General features: G+C 45.6%; 1 protein-coding gene across 1 annotated transcript in view; it reads right to left on the minus strand.

Moving 5' to 3' along the window:
* Window positions 1–1,140: 1,140 nt before the first annotated feature.
* The window catches only part of AMACR (alpha-methylacyl-CoA racemase), a 33,129-nt gene continuing 14,089 nt past the window's right edge, over window positions 1,141–20,180 (minus strand). Inside the window, exons 5-6 of the mRNA XM_088466972.1 lie at window positions 16,654–16,840; window positions 1,141–1,717 (exon numbers count right to left, since the gene is read on the minus strand). Of these exons, the coding sequence (XP_088323098.1) occupies window positions 1,308–1,717; window positions 16,654–16,840 (597 nt within the window). The 3' untranslated portion in view covers window positions 1,141–1,307. The remainder of the gene's footprint in view (window positions 1,718–16,653; window positions 16,841–20,180) is intronic.

The following is a 20,180-nucleotide window of genomic DNA, read 5'->3' on the forward strand; positions in this document are numbered from 1 at the left end:
ATAGATGGAAGGCAGGGCTGTCTTTGGACCTTATTCTGAGTTTTATGCAAAGCGACTAAGGGTCTGATTCAGAGATGTACGCTAACCTGACGGTTAGCGCACAGCTCCGATGTTTGGAGGACTGCGCATGTGCAGCCCTCCGACTGCTAGCCTGCTCGCAAAGTGTCCCAGCCGCTGCCCGATTGACAGGCTATGGCGTTTGGGAGGCGTTCCTTGGCAGCGTTCCCGGAAACTGAGGCGCGTCGCCCCTGTTTTCCGGTTGGGACGAGGCCAGGGTCTGCGTGGGTGCACGCAGACTTCCTGGCCTCGCAAGCTGCCAGGATCCGGCCAGGCTGCGGGAAGCTTTAGCTTCCCGCAGCCTGGCTAATGAAGCATCAACAACAATGATGGTCGCGATTGTATCGATGGTGGCCGCATCGCTGGGATCACGCAAATGCAGCAAGGTGGTGTGTGAAACCTCCTTCTGCATTTTAAATGGACGGAATTGCTCAGCCGCTTGTGTGCCGCTGTGCAATTCCGTCCATCTCTGAATCAGGCCCTAATGGCGGATGTCTATGGCAGCCATATTTAGTACCTTATGCCAATGAGAGTATTCCTCCATCTTCATTAGTATGATTGCACCTCCCACTGTTTTTATGTTCACAGCCTCAGCCGTCATTAATATCGCTACTTACTGTCAGAACCGGCTTCCCCTCTCCATCCATACGCCTCAAACAAGCATGGAAGCCTGGCTGCACCCCAACAACACTACGGGGACACTGATCTTTTCCATGCATTCGCAAGACAGTCACCTAGAAATGCTTATTTCCCAACTGCGCATGGAGAGGACCGCCGCTCTCGTTTCTTCCATCCAGGAGTATACGCATGGTGCAGAACGTGTACAGTCTGCGATTGCTGTTTGCAGCACGTGCGCAGTCTGCTGGTAATCGCGTCAGACTCGGAAATAGGCCCACTAAGTGTAACGGTCTTAAAGGGCATTAAGATTTGTTTGGCCATGTACTAATGATATTGCAAATATTCAACACTTAATTATTATTACGTATTAACACTACAAGCTCACATTTCTGCGCTGCGCAATGTATGACGGTCCTTATTTATTTTTTCTGTAACCTTATCTGCATTGAATAATACGAAATTCAACATGAGAAATTCAGATTTTTAATTTTCTCAAACATATTTTCAAAAATATATATTTACAGTATATTAGTACGTAATTGTAAAAAAAACAAAAAAAAACCAATTATTTTGTTTCAGCATACATTACTTATAAATTAAAATGACGACTCTTGCTAATCCCGCAGATAGAATTATAACTGCGCTTTCGTTTTATTGCATGAAATGTCTCCAGAAGACTGAAGGACAGATATTTCGTTGGCATTAAAGCCGTATTCTGCCAGCACTTCATGTGTGTGCTCGCCGATCAAAGGATCCCTGCCCGAACACGGAGCCGCAGGGGTTCTGGACAGGACAGGGGCTGGCCTTGGGCTCACTTCCCCTGCATCGTTTGAAAGAAAAGATCCTCGTTCCACATTGTGCTGATGGGATGGGGCATTGTCAAAGGACAGGACCGGCGTCACGCACGCGTCCGTGCCGTCAAAGACCTGGCACCACTGTTCCTGCGTCTTTTCCAGGAATTTCTCTGTAAATATTCTCTTTAATTCAGGCCACTCGGAAAAACTCATTTGATTGGGGAGATCAGCGGCATCAAGCTCAAGTCCTATAGAGAACAAAAATATACAATAAGTCTTACTAATAGTGTGTGTGTGTATATATATATATATATATATCCATACATACATACATACAGCATACAAATCTAGTATTTTTAAATAATGCAAACAAGTCTGTGCATACAGTAGGTAAGTGTCATAAAAGACCAAAATAGAAAAACAGGACAGGTTGACTAAATGGACTGGGCAAAAATGTCTAGAAATAACTCGCTTAGTAGAAGCGCTCACATTCCTATTCTTAAGACCATGGCCTGGAGTAAGTTGACTGTTCCTCCTCTATCTCCTCCGTACAGCTTCCACAGTCCTGCAAAAAACTGCAGACTCCCACGCGGGATTTATCAGGCACATTTTACCTGTACAATCAAGCTTAAACTGTATATTTGGTGCAAAGGACAGAGAGGCAAAGGGACTTATCCAAGGTCAAAAAAGTAATGGAGGCTACATATGAACCAGGGTTCCTAAAAAGACTCTAAAGCTAGGCACACATTGTCTGAATTTTTTTTTGATCGGGCCGACAAACGGGGCGAGTTCTCTGCAAATCGGAAGCCCCAAAGTCTGTGCTACTGTACATATTATACAATGTTTTATTAGTTGCTGATTTTTCACCATACCTCACTGATTTTGCATATGTCCGCCCGCACGGAAACATAGGAAATATGGGCAGATTATCGAGAGTGCAGACCAGAGCCGTAAATAGACTTTTTGGTGCCCTGTGCCAGAGAGAGCATCGGCGCCCCCCCTCCCATTTTTTAAATAGGGACATAAGATAGTGCACCTGATAAAGGGCCATGGCCTCATGGGGAAGAGATAGAGGAGGCCAGGAGATGCTGGGGATAAAAGAAGAGGAAGCTACAAGTGAGAATGATAATAAACAGGAAAACTGACAGGCTCAAACAGCGCCCCCTTCCCTGCAGTGCCCTGTGCCATGGCACTGGTCGCACTGCCCTAGTTACGGCCCTGGTGCAGACATACTGGTCAATAATGCTGCAGATATTGTTCATGCACACTATACGGTACAATAAATTAGGCTGATCACCTGATTATCAGCAAATCGGCCCAATAATCGTATAGTGTGTACCTAAGGCCTGCTTGAAAGCCCCGTAGCGAGTGAATTTTCACTCGCTGCGGGACTCACTACAAGACGGGGCGGCTGTCAATTGTGATTGGCAGCTCGCCCCGTTTTGTAGGCAGGTAGGGGGGGTGGTGGAGCAAACGCAGGTGTTCCCAAAGGAACGCCTGCCGTTTGTGGGCGGCCCTACTGACATCACCAGTGATGTCAGTAGTGAACTTCCTGCTCTATTAGAGCAGGAAGTTCACTGGGGCTTGCGGTGCACGCGACCCTACCTCAAGTCTCTAGTCGCAAGCCCGATGGTCACGATAATCGTGACCATCGCCAGGCCGCCCGTTAAAGCTGTGGGTGGTCACCCACAGCTTAGCGAGCGGCCTGGAGGCCGGTGTAATAAATAAAAAATAAAAAAACGGCCCGCCCTGATTCAGAGCGAGTGCTTGCAAATAGCGAGCGCTTCTGAATCAGGGCCCTAGTTCTATTCATTTTTAACTTTTTGTGTGTATGTGAAAAAAAGACATCTAAGACTTAATGGAAGTGCCGCATTTAAATGCTGTTTTTTTGTGAGTTGGACATTAGGTTCTCCTACCCTTAGAGAAAGGGACTTAGGTATAGTTAGCATTGGACAGGCCAAGATTAGTTTATTTTGTGCTGCGGATACTTGTAACAAAGCACTGGACTGGTCTGCCATTAATTGGCTGCTGCAAGAGAAGTGCTAACGTTTACCCCAGGAGACGGCACACCTTGGCCTGACCTTGTGACAATATAAATATACAATGCATCCGGAAAGTATTCGCAGTGCTTCACTTTTTCCACATTTTGTTATGTTACTCAAAAATGGAACAAAAAATTCATTTTTGTCCTCAAAATTCTACACACAATACCCTATAATGACAACGTGTAAAAAGTTTTTTTCTTGAGATTTTATAAAATGTAATAAAAAAAAAACAAACTAAGAAATCACATGTACATGAGTATTCACAGCCTTTGCTCAATACTTTGTTGATGCGCCGTTGGCAGCAATTACGGCCTCAAGTCTTTTTGAATATGATGCCACAAGCTTGGCACACCTATCTTTGGGCAGTTTCGCCCATTCCTCTTTGCAGCACCTCTCAAGCTCCATCAGGTTAGATGGGAAGCGTCGGTGCAAAGCCATTTTTTTAGATCTCTCCAGAGATGTTCAATCGGATTCAAGACAGGCTCTGGCTGGGAAACATTCACAGAGTTGTCCTGAAGCCACTCCTTTGATATTTTGGCTGTGTGCATAGGGTCGTTGTCCTGCTAAAAGATGAACAGTCGCCCCAGTGTGAGGTCAAGAGCGCTCTGTAGCAGGTTTTCATCCAGGATATCTCTGTACATTGCTGCATTCATCATTCCCTCTATCCTGACTGGTCTCCCAGTTCCTGCTGCTGAAAAACATCCCCACAGCATGATGCTGCCACCACCATGCTTCACTGTAGGGATGGTATTGGCCTGGTGATGAGCGGTTCCTGGTTTCCCCCAAACATAACGCCTGGCATTCACGCCAAAGAGTTCAATCTTTGTCTCATCAGACCAGAGAATTTTGTTTTTCATGGTCTGAGAGTCCTTCAGGTGCATTTTGCAAACTCCAGGTGGGCTGCCATGTGCTTATTACTAAGGAGTGCCTTCCGTCTGGCCACTCTACCATACAGGCATGATTGGTGGATTGTTGCAGAGATGGTTGTCCTTCTGGAAGGTTCTCCTCTCTCCACAGAGTAATGCTGTAGCTCTAACAGAGTGACCATCGGATTCATGGTCACCTCCTTGACTAGGGCCCTTCTCCCCCACTCAGTTTAGACGGTCGGCCAATTCTAGGAGTCCTGGTGGTTCAGAACTTCTTCCATTTACGGATGATGGAGGCCACTGTGCTCATTGGGACCTCCAAAGCAGCAGATATTTTTCTGTACCCTTCCCCAGATTTGTGCCTCGAGACAATCCTGTCAATGAGGTCTACAGAAAATTCCTTGGGCTTCATGCTTGGTTTGTGCTCTGACATGCACTGTCAATTGTGGGACCTCATATAGACATGTGTATGCCTTTCAAAATCATGTCCAATCAACTGAATTTACCACAGGTGGACTCCAATTAAGCTGTAGGAACATCTCAAGTTATGATCAGTGAAAATAGGATGCACCTGAGCTCAATTTTGAGCTTCATGGCAAAGGCTGTGAATACTTATTTACATGTGATTTATTAGTGTTTTTTTTTTTTCTATTAAATTTGCAAAAATCTCAAAAAAAAACTTTTTACACGTTGTCATTATGGGGTATTGTGTATAGAATTTTGAGGACAAAAATGAATTTATTCCATTTTGGAATAAGGCTGTAACATAATAAAATGTGGAAAAAGTGACGCGCTGTGAATACTTTCCGGATGCGCTGTAGGTATTTCACAAGAAGAAAAAGGCACTCCAGGATCAGACTGAAAACGCCAAAAGTGTTTATATAGGCATACAGCAATATTTTTGGCAGTTATGTGCCATTTGTCAAGATACAGTATATTAGGATTATACCTCCTACAAGGCATAGTTTTGGCTGCTTGCGCTCCCTTGCTCAGTAACATAGAAATAATTATATTTCCGTTCTAGCAGAAACTAATCCACTTTGTGTCAATGAAATTATTTGGAAGCTTGAAGTTAATTCAGATGATTCATCTTTATCGTTTTTGGAACACTTTGCATATTAGTCTACGTTTGTAATTGCTTTCCCACCGAGAGGAAAAGGCTTTCCATGTAGTACTTGTTGTTCTACTTAATTGTTGCATTAAGCATGCTTTAAGGTTTTCCCTTTGGATCTGAAAGCAGATTTTTCTCTCTCTGACCTCTTAAAACTTCTATTACTATTGTTGAGGCCACAGGGACAATAATTGATCTTGTGGAACACATCACCAAAACTTTTACTGTCTCCAAGCAGTCACACATATAATAGTCATTATTAGTACTTATTTATATAGCACAGTGGCTCTTACAATCAATTTCCTACCACACAAACACAGATTCATTTTGTCAGTAGCCAATTTATCTACCAGTATGTCTATGGGCTGTGGGAGGGGACCAGAGCACCTAGAGGGGACCCACACATATAAGTTGGTTGGAATCAAATCCATGACCTCAGTACTTTTGAGACAGCAATGCTAACCACTGTGCTACCCTTGTTTGAATTTGTCTCTACCCCGAACCCCTGTGCTGTACAGTGGGCCGATCCGATGCCTTTCGCCGCCAGCACCATCTTTCCATTGATGTCTCAGGAAAGAGGGTCTTTGCCATCACCGGTGCCGGTGATATCTTTCTGAAGACATCACCGGTAGCGGGGTCCTGCTGGCAGTAGGTATGGGGAGGGAATCCTGCTCAGCACAGTGAATAACTCTTTAATGGGTGCGTGGTGCGTGGTGCAGTGCGCTCCTTGACCCATGGGCATGTGTGCCCTGTACAGTCTGCACCAATCTGGCCAGCCAAGTGTGCGTTTGTGCGCATAGCCTTAGATGAGCCCCATTGCTGTGCGTTTACTATGTTATGACAACAGAACGTTTTACTGAATTTCTGCGCCATGGAGGGAGAAGGGGCAAAGATATAATTATGATGAAGATGGAAGTGACTGAAAACCCGGAGTTTACTGGCTCTTCAAAGACAATGGGGCTGGTTCTTCATTGGGAGTAAAAAAATGGGGAGTAATATTGCACGTGGGCAAACTGTGATGCAATGTGAGGGGTGCAAATACATTTATTTTTTTCCATGAAAGGTAAATACTGTCTTCTTCTGCATGTATCCCAGAAATGCTGGACAGTATTATTATTACACGGCAATTTAGATTTTAGCTAGGACTTGTCCCTCCCAAATCTAAATCGCTTTGCAAATTTTACATCTGTCCCATTGCAATACAACGCGATTTTGCCAAGGAGCCAAATATAAATAAGATGGTAATGGCATGCAATCAGGATACCGGCAGGCGCTATCTTGCCCGCCGATATCCCAACACTTCTCGACATGGGACTAAAGATAGGCTTCGAAATCCCGACGCCTATCATTAGCTCCACTACGGAATCCCGACACCCGGCATACCGAACAAAGGTATGCCGGGTGTCTTAGGTTCTAACCGCAGGCGTGGGGGGGGGGGGGGGTTAGGGACGCGGGGGGGACTTAGGGTCAGGCACCCCCGGGAGGGGTAAGTTCAGGGTGCGGGGAGGGGGGGTTAGGTTTGGGCACTAATGGGGGGGATGTTAGGATTACGCACCAGGGGGGAGGTTAGGTTTGGGGGGGGGGGGGGAGTGGAGGGCTAGGGTACTTACCTTCAGCTGTTGGGATTTAGACCCGCCGTATATATGTACTTCACTTTTTTATATTCATTCTTTATATGCAGCAGCAGCTGCTCCTAACTATCTCTTTACACTGCACTTTTCTTACTATGGTGGTGCCCTGGGGCGGCTTTGCCTGGCCGGTTTTGGGGGGTCCTGCGCTCTGGATTTGAACCTTAGTATGTTAGGGACCTACCCGAAAGAGGTTACCTGGATATGGTGGGTAGGCCCATAAACTTGGCCATGATTATGCTAAAAACCTCTATTGATTGCAAAATTTTATTGCATTTATATATTATTGATGATTTGGAGTTGTGCACCTGAGATTTGTCTGTTTCTGTGCCTGCAATTAGTCTCATCAGGTAGCACCTCCCATTGTGTATATATAGTCAGGTTGTGCAGTCCAGAAATCTTTTCCATATACTCCATTTAATGTGCTTTGTTGCACATCTGAGGGAAAGGAGACGCCCTCATTCTGGACTAGCACCCTTCATTATTGGTTTAAAAGCATGGAGTATGGTAATGTATATGCACACTGTATTAGGCACAATTCTAGGCAAGTCCTACAAGTTATATACTGTAGTGCAATTTTGGTTCATTTTTGGGGCGTGGGTACCCCTGGATTGCGTTGGTTGGTCTGTCTCAGGGCACTGCAGTATAACACATTTTCCTTTATAACACATTTTAACCCTTCACTGTGTGTCTAATATATATGTACTTCACTTTTTTATTTTCATTCTTTATATGCAGCAGCAGCTGCTCCTATCTCTTTACACTGCACTTTTCTTACTATGGTGGTGCCCTGGGGCGGCTTAGCCTGGCCGGTTTTGGGGGGTCCTGCGCTCTGGATTTGAACCTTAGTATGTTAGGGACCTACCCGAAAGAGGTTACCTGGATATGGTGGGTAGGCCCATAAGCTTGGCCATGATTATGCTAAAAACCTCTATTGATTGCAACATTTTATTGCATTTATTTATATTATTGATGATTTGGAGTTGTGCACCTGAGATTTTGTCTGTTTCTGTACCCCCGGGAGGGGTAAGTTCAGGGTGCGGGGAGGGGGGTTAGGTTTGGGCACTAATGGGGGGGATGTTAGGATTACGCACTAAGGAGAAGGTTAGGTTTGGGGGGGTGGGGGTGGGGAGAGTGGAGGGCTAGGGTACTTACCTTCAGCTGTTGGGATTTAGACCCGTCGGCCTGCCGCTGTCATTGTTTGATCCGCCGGCATTACGCTGTCAGGGATTTAGCCGCCGACATTACATACCGATTATGATGGTAATAAAGCATCCTAATCATATAACATTTCTCCTAGTAAGTGAGTTGAAGACTCTGGACTGGGATGACCCTAATTAGTTATTAGGCAACTAAGTTAAGTCTCCCATTTAGAGTCTGTGGGAGCCATACAGTGGGACAACTAGTTCAGTTGCCCCTTATACCCCTCTGAGGAGCTTTGTACCAGATGAAACGCATCAGTCTCTCCCCTAGGATATTTCATGCTGTGATATTCCTTACTTCTACATCCTGATTTTGTTTCCTGGCTGGATATTTTCCCTACATTGGAATATTTAGGAACACTAAGATGCTTTACAATGATGTTGTTTAAGTACTGTATGGGCATTTTTTGTATTATGTATTATAAACTCAATAAGTGTTTCTCTTTCATCCACTAGGGGACACTGGAGGTGCTTAAGCTGGGGTATAGAGGCGTGGATAACTGGAGCCGGCACTTTAAATAATTTAGAAGTGTGAAGCTCCTCCCCCTCTATGCCCCATCAGCCCTCAGTTTAGAAAATGTGCCTCATGGAGCTGGTCACAATCTGCTGTGATTATTATTTTCTTTTATTTAGGTTTATTTATTTTGTACACTTTTTACACTATATTAGGTACCCTTCGCCACCTCTCTAAAGGTGGGGTCCGGGTACCTGGCGCCCTGTCCTTATTGAAGGCAGGAAGGAGTGCACAGCGCTTATATGAAAAGCACTGACAGCTCCTTACCGCCACAGCACATTCTCACATGGAAGAAGAAGAGAAGTGCTGAAGCTGCAGAGAGACTCCATCGGGGACCACGCAGTGAGTAACACCTGCGCATCCCCCAGCTCCCAGCCCCGCCGCTGCCCAGCGGTTTTACATAACTAGAATGCTGGGCAACTAATGCACAGCACTATGCTCTCCCTCTCCCACCTACCGCTGGTAAGCGCGGCACCCGGCTCAGCCTGGTGTGAGGCAGCTGATAAAGTGCGCTACAAGCGCGACCAGGCGTCTGCTCTCCCTCCTCCCGCCCGGCTCTCCCGCTCCCCGCTGTTCAGTAGCGCGGGGCAGGGGATAAGTGCGCTACAGGTGCCTGCTCTCCCTCCTCCCGCCCGGCTCTCCCTCTCCCCGCTGTTCATTAGCGCGGGGCAGGGGATTAGTGCGCTGCAGGCGCGACCCGGCGCCTGCTCTCCCTCCTACCCGCTGGGCTCTCCCCGCTGTTACACACGGGGCAGCTGACAGGCGCCTGCTCTCCCTCCTTCCGCCCGGCTCTCCCTCTCCCCGCTGTTACACGCGGGGCAGAGAGGCGGTAAAGCGGTCCGCTGTACACGCGGTGTGGCGCGCCTGGGGGAGGTTAATGGCCACAGAAGCCATCTTGTAAAGCCCTTTAGGGCATAAAGAAGGGGGGCGGAGCTTAAAGGCAGCGCGGGTCTCTCTCTATGCGGCAAGCGGCTGTATACCGCAGGGCTGCCGCTCTTCATTACACAGCAGCTCATACTGCATCTCTATATAGGAGATTGCAGTGTAAGACACAGAAGGCTGGATTCCTCTGCTGCCATTCCTGTGCTGCAGGACAAGTACATCCCCTGATTACATCCCTGGTAAAGAGGCTGTAAGTAACTGGGGTGTAAGTGCAGGGGAATCTGATCTGTGGGAGGGGAGTTTCTCCTCCTCTGTGTCCCACAGCCTTCTTGTTTTTGTATGTCTGTGTCTTTTCTGTTTTATGCTGTGTTTTCTCTGGGTGACTGTGTGTACCATGTCCAACAGAACCAAGGCTTCTCAAAGGCTGTTTGTCTGTTCCAAGTGTAACAACAAACAGACCAAGCCACATGCCACGGGGTCCACGTTATGTGATGCTTGTATAACAACGGATTCACAGATGGCGATTAGTAGCTATCCTGCTTCGCCATGGGTCACTGACATGGTAGGAGTTGTGTCAAATTTAACATCGGAGTTGGCTGAGGCGCGCAGGTCTCAACCTCCCTGGGTAGCTGACTTAACCAAGTCTCTAAACACCCTGGTTCAGATGATGGGTACAGCGGTGCTCCACTTCCTACCAAAGCCAGTCTCAAAAGCGTACTCTAATGACTGTTCTCCAGTCAGAAGAGTCGGACGAAGATTTCCTCGCCACAGAGGATACCGTAGAGGGTAAATTGGAGGAAGTTTTACAAGAAATTAACAGGGCCTGGAAACAATTCCAAATTTCAAGACCTGGGTTCAGATCCCACGTCCACTGACTATTTAATGTGTATCCAGAGATGGTGCAGAGGGTAAAGCACCTGTTCTGCATCTGGGCGTAGTTTTCCGTCTAGCTTCCCTTTTCCATCATCCATGATGGAGAAGTGGGAAACTCCTCCTTCTGTAGATGTCTGTTTCCCTTCTCACTAAGAAAACAGCACTTCCGATGCCGGGAGCTAATGTTATAAAAGACACTTCGGATCGTAAGTTGGAGACAACACTAAGATCTATATATACCGCAACGGGAGCTCAACTTAGTCCTAACCTTGTTACCGCCGGGGTTAACAAGGCTGTGGTTTGCTGGGCTGACCAGCTGATTTCAGGTTTGGACTCGGGTACTTCCAGAGCAGAATTACGTCTATTAGCAGAACACATCCGTGAGTCTGCAGTTTACGTGGGAGAAGCTTCAAAGGATATTAGTCAGATTAGTGCTCGCTCGCAGAGCTCTGTGGTTGCGCGCTTGGCAGGCAGACGCAGAGTCCAAGCGTGCGGTTGAGGGTTTACCATTCACGGGTGACATGCTTTTTGGCCTGGAATTGGACAAGTGGATATCCCAAGCCACAGGGCGGTAAGTTCTCTTTCCTCCCGTCTACTGCTCCAGTTCCCAGAAGACCTTATACTGGACCTTCGTTTCATTCCTTTTGAGCCCCTAATTCCTTTCATGGTAGAGCCAGAGGTGCTCCTACGCAACCGAGAAGAGGTAGAGGTCGTCCACACACGGTTGCACGTAGACCAGAGTCTAAACCAGCTGAGAAACAGGTGGCATGACGGTTTTCCATCCCACCTGGGGTCTCCTGCGGTGGGAGCCCACTTGCAAGAATTTCAAGTTCTACAGGAGGCTATCAGGTCTCTAGTAGTGTCATCTGTGTTAGTTCCGGTTCCGGAGCATCAGCGAGGTATGGGGTTTTACTCAAGCCTGTTTGTAGTGCCCAGACCGGAGGGTGCAGTCATGGCCATCTTGAACCTCAAGTCCTTAAACCTGTATCTAAAGATGTATTGTTTCAAAATGGAAACTCTGCAGTCCGTTGTTGCGAGCTTGGAACCAGGGGAGTTCCTATTATCCCTGGATATCAGGGATACTTATCTCCATTTTCCCATGGGAACCACACCAAGCTTTTCTGCATTTTGCCATATTGAAAGATCATATCCTCGGCTCCCCGCATATTCAACAAACTCATAACAGTCATGATCGCTCTCCTTCGGTCATCAGGAGTGAACATAATCCATTATTTGGACGATCTGTTGCTTCAGTATCTCTTCTATCAGATCAAGCACAGAGGTTAGTCCAGTTGGTCCTCAGACCAAAGAAGGTGTCAATGCTTCTTTGTCTGCGTCCCTTAGGAAAGATGGTAGCTGCTTTCGAGGCACTACAGTTCGGCTGGTTTCACTCCAGGGGTCAGGGTCTCATCTGCTTCTACAATGACAGTTCCGTCTGAGCCCAGTTACCAGAGTGGCCTTCTCTGGTGGACGCAATCCACCAATCTTTTAGCGGGCCGGAGATTCGGAGTGTGGAACTGGATCATCGTAGCTACGGATGCCAGCCTCCGAGGATGGAGAGCAGTAGTCCTCGATTACCACTTTCAGGTTCAAGGGTCCCCTCTAGAACGGAAGTGGGCCATAAAGGCATTGGAACTCAGAGCGAACAAAGCTCTGATAGAGGCAACAGAGTTTCTAAAGGGCTCATCCGGTAACAGTTCAGTCCGACATCGTGACGGCAGTCGTTTTCATCAACGGCCTGAGTCGCATGGCTATGCGAGAAGTAACTGAGATCTTCCAGTGGGCCGAGAACCAGTAAGTAATCCTGTCGGCGGTATTCATCCCGGGTGTGGACAACTGGGAAGCAGATTACCTAAGTCGACAGGATGTCCAGAATGGAAGCTTCATCCAGACGTGTTCAGCGCGCTGATACGTTGATGGGGATGTCCTCAGGTGAACCTCATGGCGTCACGACTGAATTGTTAGCTCCCAGTATACGTGTCAAGAACTCGAGATCCACAGGCGGAAGCAGTAGCCGCTCTGACAAGTCAGTGGATCTACGACTTTGTTTATCTTTTTCCTCCGATTCCGCGTCTTCCTTGTCTTCTAAAAATGGGAATAAACAAGAGACAGCCTCTGTAATTCTCGTGGCTCACAACTGGCCTCAGAAAAGTTGGTTCTCGGACCTTCGGTCCCTATTGACAGAAGATCCGTGGTCCTTTCCTATGCGCCCGGATCCTCTACAGCAGGTTTTGTTTTCATACACCCCAACTTAGCGCAACTGCGTTTAACGGGGTGGCTCTTTAAACCGATATCCTAAGACGCAGTAGCATCCCAGACGCGGTTATCCCCACCATGATACGTGCCAGGAAGCCAGTTTCGGCTGCGCATGATCATCGCTTCTGGCGTGCTTATATCTCATGGTGTTCCGGTCGGGGTCTTCTGTCTAGGACTTTTCGTTTATCCATGGTTTCTGCTTTTCCTTTAAACAGGTCTGGATTCTGACCTTCGTCTAGGAACCTTGAAGGTGCAAGTCTCTGACCTTTCCATTTTCCTTTCAAAGGAAATTGGCCTTCTTTACTGAGATGCTGACATTCTGTAAGGGGTCTTGCGCGCGCAGCACCCTTTCGTACCTCCAATAGCTCCCTGGGATCTAATCTTAGTGATTCTGTTTCTTCAGTCGCCCATGTTTTAACCTTTGGAGGATGTTGATCTTAAGTACCTGTCTTGGAAGACGGTCGTCCTCCTGGCTCTTGCTTCGACTCGTAGAGTTTCAGAATGGGGGGCTATGTCTGATAAGCACCTTACCTGGTGTTTCATGCTGATAGGGCGGAACTCCGGACGGTAACCGCTTTCCTTCCCAATATTGTGTCGGCTTTTCATATCTATCAGCCTATTGTGGTACCGTCGTTGGTGGAGGACTCTGGTGGTTCTTCTGCCTTGGATGTGGTTACGGCTTTCCGCACCTATGTTGCCAGGACAGCGTCCCTCCTTAAGTTTGAGTCGTTTTTTTTTTTGTCCTCTATGATGCTGTTCGGAGGGGTTGTCCATCGTCTAAGCAGACTTTGGCACGTTGGCTTCGGCAGACTATTCGTAGGGAAAAAACTTTGGGACGTCCCCAGCGTAAGCACCTCCAGTGTCCCCTAGTGGATGAAAGAGAAAATGGGATTTTGGTATCTACCGGTAAATCCTTTTCTCTGATTCCACAGGAGACACTGGACGCCCACCTCTGCGCTCTTTGCCTGCCTGTTCGGCTTGTTCCGTATGTTGTATGATACAGTTATTGTGTGTTCTTCTCTCCTTTTCTTACTCCGCTTGTTTGCCATCTCCTCTCGGTCTTCATTTTCTAAACTGAGGGCTGATGGGGCATAGAGGAGGAGGAGCTTCACACTTCTAAATTATTTAAAGTGTCGGCTCCAGTTATCCACGCCTCTATACCCCAGCGTAAGCACCTCCAGTGTCCCCTGTGGAATCAGGGAAAAGGATTTACCGGTAGGTACCAAAATCCCATTTTTAAAATATACTACACTACATGGCCACTTTGTATTTCCATTGAGGAGGCAGTGGTCCTATTTGTCAAATTGAAAAGACCGTACTAAACTATATATGGTCAATGGTTGTTTGTTTTTTGGTTTTTTTTGAGGGTTCGATTTATGGGCTCAAGGTCATTATAATAATAATTTTATTTATGAAACGCTTTTCTCCTAAAGGACTCAAAGTGCTTTACATTTGCCTTTACAGTACAAAATAAGCTTAAACAAGGGACACTAGTGAAATGCTTGGGTGAAGAGGTGAGTCTTGAGTCTATTTTTGAATGATTCTAGAGTGGAGGCCTCTCGAACTGTGCGGGGAAGTGAGTCACTAGATGGTTATTTCAGGTGAGTTTGGAAGTTTCTGACAACAGATAAGCCAAATTTTTTTTTAATGTCTGGTATAAAAAATTTCTTTTGTAAACATATCACACTATGGGGGGAATTAAATTAGATCAGATATTTTTTTGATTGTGAGAAACTGGCAATTCAATCGGTTCACGTTTTTTCCACCCGAAAAAATATTTTTCGGGTGGCGAAAAAACTTAGGTCCGTGTGTTAACACTGATCCTATGTATTTTCGCAGCTCTGGCTGTAATAACGGGGCTGGTTATTGGGCATTTTTTTTCACCTGCCTGAAAAAATAAATAAAAAATACCCGGCAATTGCCGGCTTTCTGTCAGCAGCCCAGCTGGGCTGCAGTGGAACTAGGGAGACTGTGCTGCCGCTGCAGTCTCCTCTCCTCTGCGGGGGTGGGGGGTACGACACTGATCCTCCTGGATTTGCCCTTGGCTGAGGGGCTTACGGGGCTATTTGAAATAGCTCGGGGAATCAATTATGTGTATATTATTCGTGTGTGTGTATATACACACACGTGCGTGTGTGTGTGTATATATATATATATATATATATATATATATATATACACACACACACACATACAGTATATGTACTTTTCGTTGGTCATTAACCATTTCAGATTTAATAATATTCCAGTGGAGTAAGCCTTTCTGTACTTTATGTATAATTTTATGTCTAGCACCTTATACACTAAGCGCTATAAGTCTTCTCTGTGTACAATATATATTTTATTTATTCATTGCTAACAGGCCTACAACCTCTTTGCTTAGTTATAATTTACCAGTTTCACTTCTAAACTAAATTTAAGTTTTACTGTGTATAACAGCAGCATACAGCACAGCCACATAATCCTCTCTCACCAATATCTAATGGATGATGGAGAATCATTCAGTCACATCTGTATCTTCACACTTCATATGTAAATTACGCGGTAATTAAAAGATAAACGACAAGACCCAGCCACTATTCATCACACACAACCTGAACTTATTCACGTGATATAATCGGTGTTCATTTCATGGCTAGAGGACCTGTCAGCTACTGTATATGGTGAAACCTCTTCTATTCTGAGAAACAAGGCGCCATTAATTTCTTCCCAATACTAGCAAACACTTATTAGAAAGAACCTGTCACCTACACATTGCGGAGGGAGCCATTCTGTTGGCTGAACCAACATTCGTAAGAACGTAGTGAAACGAATGACGGCACTAAAGCACTTCATGATGGATATTTGTGAGGTCTGTCATGAGCTACTCTCTGCAATCAAACCTTCTAAAGGGGACAAGTAGGGAAGTTTTAACCAATCAGCTTCTACCTATCATTTTATAGAATGTACTTGATTAATGCTTTGTCAAAGCTGATTGGTTGCTATAGGAAACTTCTTCACTTTGATTGGCTGCTATGGGAAGCTTCTTCACTTGTTCACTTCTCTACTATTTAGAAGGCTTGATATATTTCCCCCATATTTCTTGCCGACTACCATCCCATCCCATCTTTTACTACTAATTTATATTTCTAGCTTTGCGCAAATATCACGAAGGCAGATGGAACTATCGTCACAGTAGCCAGACGATATGTAAGAAGAGGTGCACATGCATCCGTTGTACTCTGCATTGATCTGTGCATGATAACTCAGAATACTGGAGTGTTAATTATTAATCAGGAAGGATTAATATTGGGCGAGCAAAATATTTCTACATACCTGGAATGAGCTGCTGTTATCTCTCGTACAGTCAATGCACATCAAGTGAAAACCTAAGAGATTTAGGGGTCTATTTACTAAGCTGTGTTAGGAGACAGGGTGAAAAGTGATAAGGTACCAGCCAATCAGCTCCCAACTGTCATTTTTCAAACACAGCCTGTGAGATGGCAGTTGGGAGCGGATTGGCTGGCACCTTATCACTTTCTTATCACTTTTCACTCTGTCTACTAACACTGCTTAGTAAATAGACCCCTTCAATTTCTTATTGAACCACATAATTATCGGAAAGAGTCAGCCAATGTCACTATCTGTAACCTAGATGACATTTCAGGCATAATTCCTTCCCTTCTGTTCTCAGGAAAGAATCATTCTGTACCATTTACATTTTAGCAACCTCCGAAATTCGAGCTGGATTCCTGCGCCCACTCCTCTTCAATGCAAATGCGGATGTGTTGTTGACCTACATCACATTCACACATCGTCATCACTTACCCCTCAAGAGCTCTGCAAAGAACTGGGGTTCAAGGGCACCCACAGCCATGAATTTGCCGTCAGTGGTCATGTATGTGCCGTAGAACGGGGCTCCGCCATCCAGCAAGTTCTCGCCTCGCGGCCGGCTCCAAAAACCCAGTTTCTGGCTTTTCCACACGAAGGAGCCCAGATACCCAGCTCCTTCCACCTTCACAGAAATGTTATATAATAAGCGAGACTGCAGTAAACATTCAATCTATTATGCAATAATGTAAATAGAAATTAGGGGTGCTTATATGGCGTTTTATTAAAGGACCACCAAACCAATATCTGCTACATAAAGAGCTAATAACAAAAATCCCAAGTATATAAATATGTATAATAAAAATTGAAGCAATTATAAGAACTGAAAATAGTCACGGTAAAGGAAGTTCCATGTTAAATGTTGTATGCCGTTTATTTGTTCCAGGTGAACCCCCCCCCCCCCCCCCCCCAAGTATTTCCACACCTGTGTAACGCAAAATACAGCTGAGGAAACTAAGAGCCTACTGCAGAGTGAGTACTAGGCCAATTAGCGTAGTGTATCTTCAAGGCCTTAACTAGTGGCTGCCAGTAAAGGAGCCAGGTCCTGGGGTGGCTCCGTCGCAGCGGTTCTCCATTGCCCTGGTGACACCTGTTTATGGCATGGTGTCAAGAAATTGAAATGGGTAAGGTATGGGGTCAGGGAGTGCCTGGAGAGGCAGGATGGGGGGAGGGGAGGGTGAGAACAGTATTGGACACACAGTCAGATTTTTCTTCAGATCTGAACAATAACGATATAAAAAATCATTCAATCGTTCATATCTGAAGGAAAATCTGACATATCTGACATGCCTGAACGATGAATGATGCGCGTTCCCGATGGTCAGATAACAATATCTGACATCTGATGTGTTTGCAGTCCGACTGGACGATTCCATTCATTTTAATGCAGTCAAAAATCGTTCATAGTCCAAATCGTTGGTCAAATCGTTCATCAAATTGTGTGTATGCTCCACTAGGGTATGTTCATGTAACACACGAGGCCCAGGTGATACACACCTGAGAAATCCGTATTTGCAGGTGGTCAAAAGCAGGTGCAAATACTGTAGCAGGCGATGAGGACAGCCACCAGCACTAGCGACCTGCTGCTGATTGGCTGTTTGCAAATGCTCCACTGATCTTTATTGGTGGTTTCTTGCTCGGACATATATCACGCTTTTGTGTGCGTTTGAGAAAATGTTAATTTGCTCCCCACACATTAGACTCGAAGTTGTACATGATGTACTACAGCGGTATTTGAAGTTTTATTGATGCATAATAGTAAATATGAAAAGCTGGGTACACACTATGCTATTGCGACATTTTTCCGACGCGGTTCCTATTGTGTGCGCTCCTGATAGCGCATGCGAAGCGGTAGTTCATTGCATCGTCCCATCTGCTGTGCTGGAAGATGCAGCATGGAACGATATATCGCACTCGTGATCATGCGTGTTCGGCCTGCGTGATATTATCATTCCATCGCATTGTGGCGTCGCTGGATACACATATTGCATAGTGTGTACCCAGCTTAACTTGCAAACACAACAAATGGCTAGAAACATGGATGTAAGTGTATGTGACATATGACTGGGGTAAAGCGGGGCATATTCTACGAGCGCCAATCTGAAGGTATCTGCGATCTTTGCAGGTATTATTTTTTCCCACCCAGTGAACACAAATTTTGTCTCTTTAAATTGGGAGTGCTTAAATGAGCTAGGAGGGAGACCTTAGGGCAGGGGTTACCAACCACGGTCCTCAAGACACACCAACAGTCCAGGTTTTAAGGATAGCCATAGCCAAGAGACTTAATTAGTACCTTAGTTATTTTGATTTAACCATCTGTGCTTAAGCATGGATATCACTAAAACCAGGACTGTGAGTGTGCCTTGAGGACAGAGGTTGGGAATCACTGCCTTAGGGAATAGATTAGACCAAAATCTAAATGAGGATCAATTTACAGTCTTACGTTCCAATGACCAGGGCACCTCATTTTGCTACACCAGGCTCTTTATATTTTGAGCATAAAATAATTTAACTCATTTTTGAAAGACAACTGATAGAACTACCGATATGTGGTGGTAATGAGTCTGCCTCCTGTATTGTCAGGCCTGCTTCCAGCAATGTCAATATGCCTTGGGCAGTGTCAATCTGCCCCCCCCCCCGCAGTTGAAGTCCTTCTCCCACAGTGTCAGACCTGCGTCTAGTAGTGCCCACCATTTTTACCCACCATCAAAATGATATGCTATATCCCATCACCAAGACCAACAGTGTCACTAAGCTGTATGGTCACAAAGTTGGATTCTTAGCAGACAAACATGGCCGCCCTTGTATTAACAATCTTCTATTCCTTAGAACTACTTCATCTGCTAACTCAACATGATTTAGCCTGGTGCACAAGTCATGTACAGTAACTAGAAGATACCTTTGTGCCGCCATAACACAGTCACATGCTATTAAGCTTGCAGATCAGTCGCTGTTTCGTTTATTCCTTGAAGCTCTTTACAGTATTTATCACACTTCAAAAGGAACAGTCAGTGTTTAGATTGGAGCAGGTAAAGCTCTCTCTAGCTGCAAAACGTACTGCACAATTTCTCCAGAGAAACCTCTGTGGAATTATCAGACCCACACAAGAAACTTAATTAAAATAGCTCTTCAGATGTCGACCTAGCATGTGTCAGGCTGTCGGTTCCTGTCAGACTCTGCTTTACTTAGTGAGCTTCATCCAGCTGACAGGACTCAAGTTATGGACATGAAAGACAGGAAGCTGGAGTAGATGTATTCTGTAATTACAGAGAGCTCTGAGGTAAAGGTTACCAGGTAGAAACACAAATATATAAATCAAAGTGCTGGGGAGACTTCTCTAAATTGAAAATGCTGTCTAGGAAGGAAGCCTTGATTATCATATCACGCCATATATGGCTTTTACTGTAGCTCTGGGTGCCGGTGGCGTGTGCGCACGTAAGATAAAGTTACTTTACGACAGCGCTGGTCTCACCCTGACAGTCGTCAACTTTTATGCCACTAAAAGGTTTTGACAGGGTTTTTTTTTTTGTTTTGTTTTTTTAAGATTATTCAATAGTAAAAAGATGCGTGAACCTAAAATGTCACAATATTATCTGTCTTCAGAAGAAATAACTGATGACATACTAAAGACACTTTGAAGAGCAGTCACTGGTTCACGTGAAGACGCACACTTGATAAATTCACTTTTAAGTTACATGGAGTTTATACTATGAAGATATGTGCATTTTATTTACTGGATGGGTGACTCTCCCAGGATTTAATCAGCTGCAATGTATGAAGGATGTTACAGCAGCACTGACGGTCCACAGCATAACAGTCCAGCTACGGTGGGGTACGCGTTAGGCGACATATCGGACGATTTGTCGTTTTGAGGCAAATTGCAATGACAGATCGCCCACACATCGCTCAGTGTGTACGGTCGATCCTACGTTCCCATGCGTAATCAGCGATGTCATTCCATCTGA

Source organism: Taudactylus pleione, unplaced genomic scaffold (genome assembly GCF_031769625.1).
Source record: "Taudactylus pleione unplaced genomic scaffold, aTauple2 ptg000068l, whole genome shotgun sequence".
In the NCBI taxonomy this organism is placed as follows: Eukaryota; Metazoa; Chordata; class Amphibia; order Anura; family Myobatrachidae; genus Taudactylus; species Taudactylus pleione.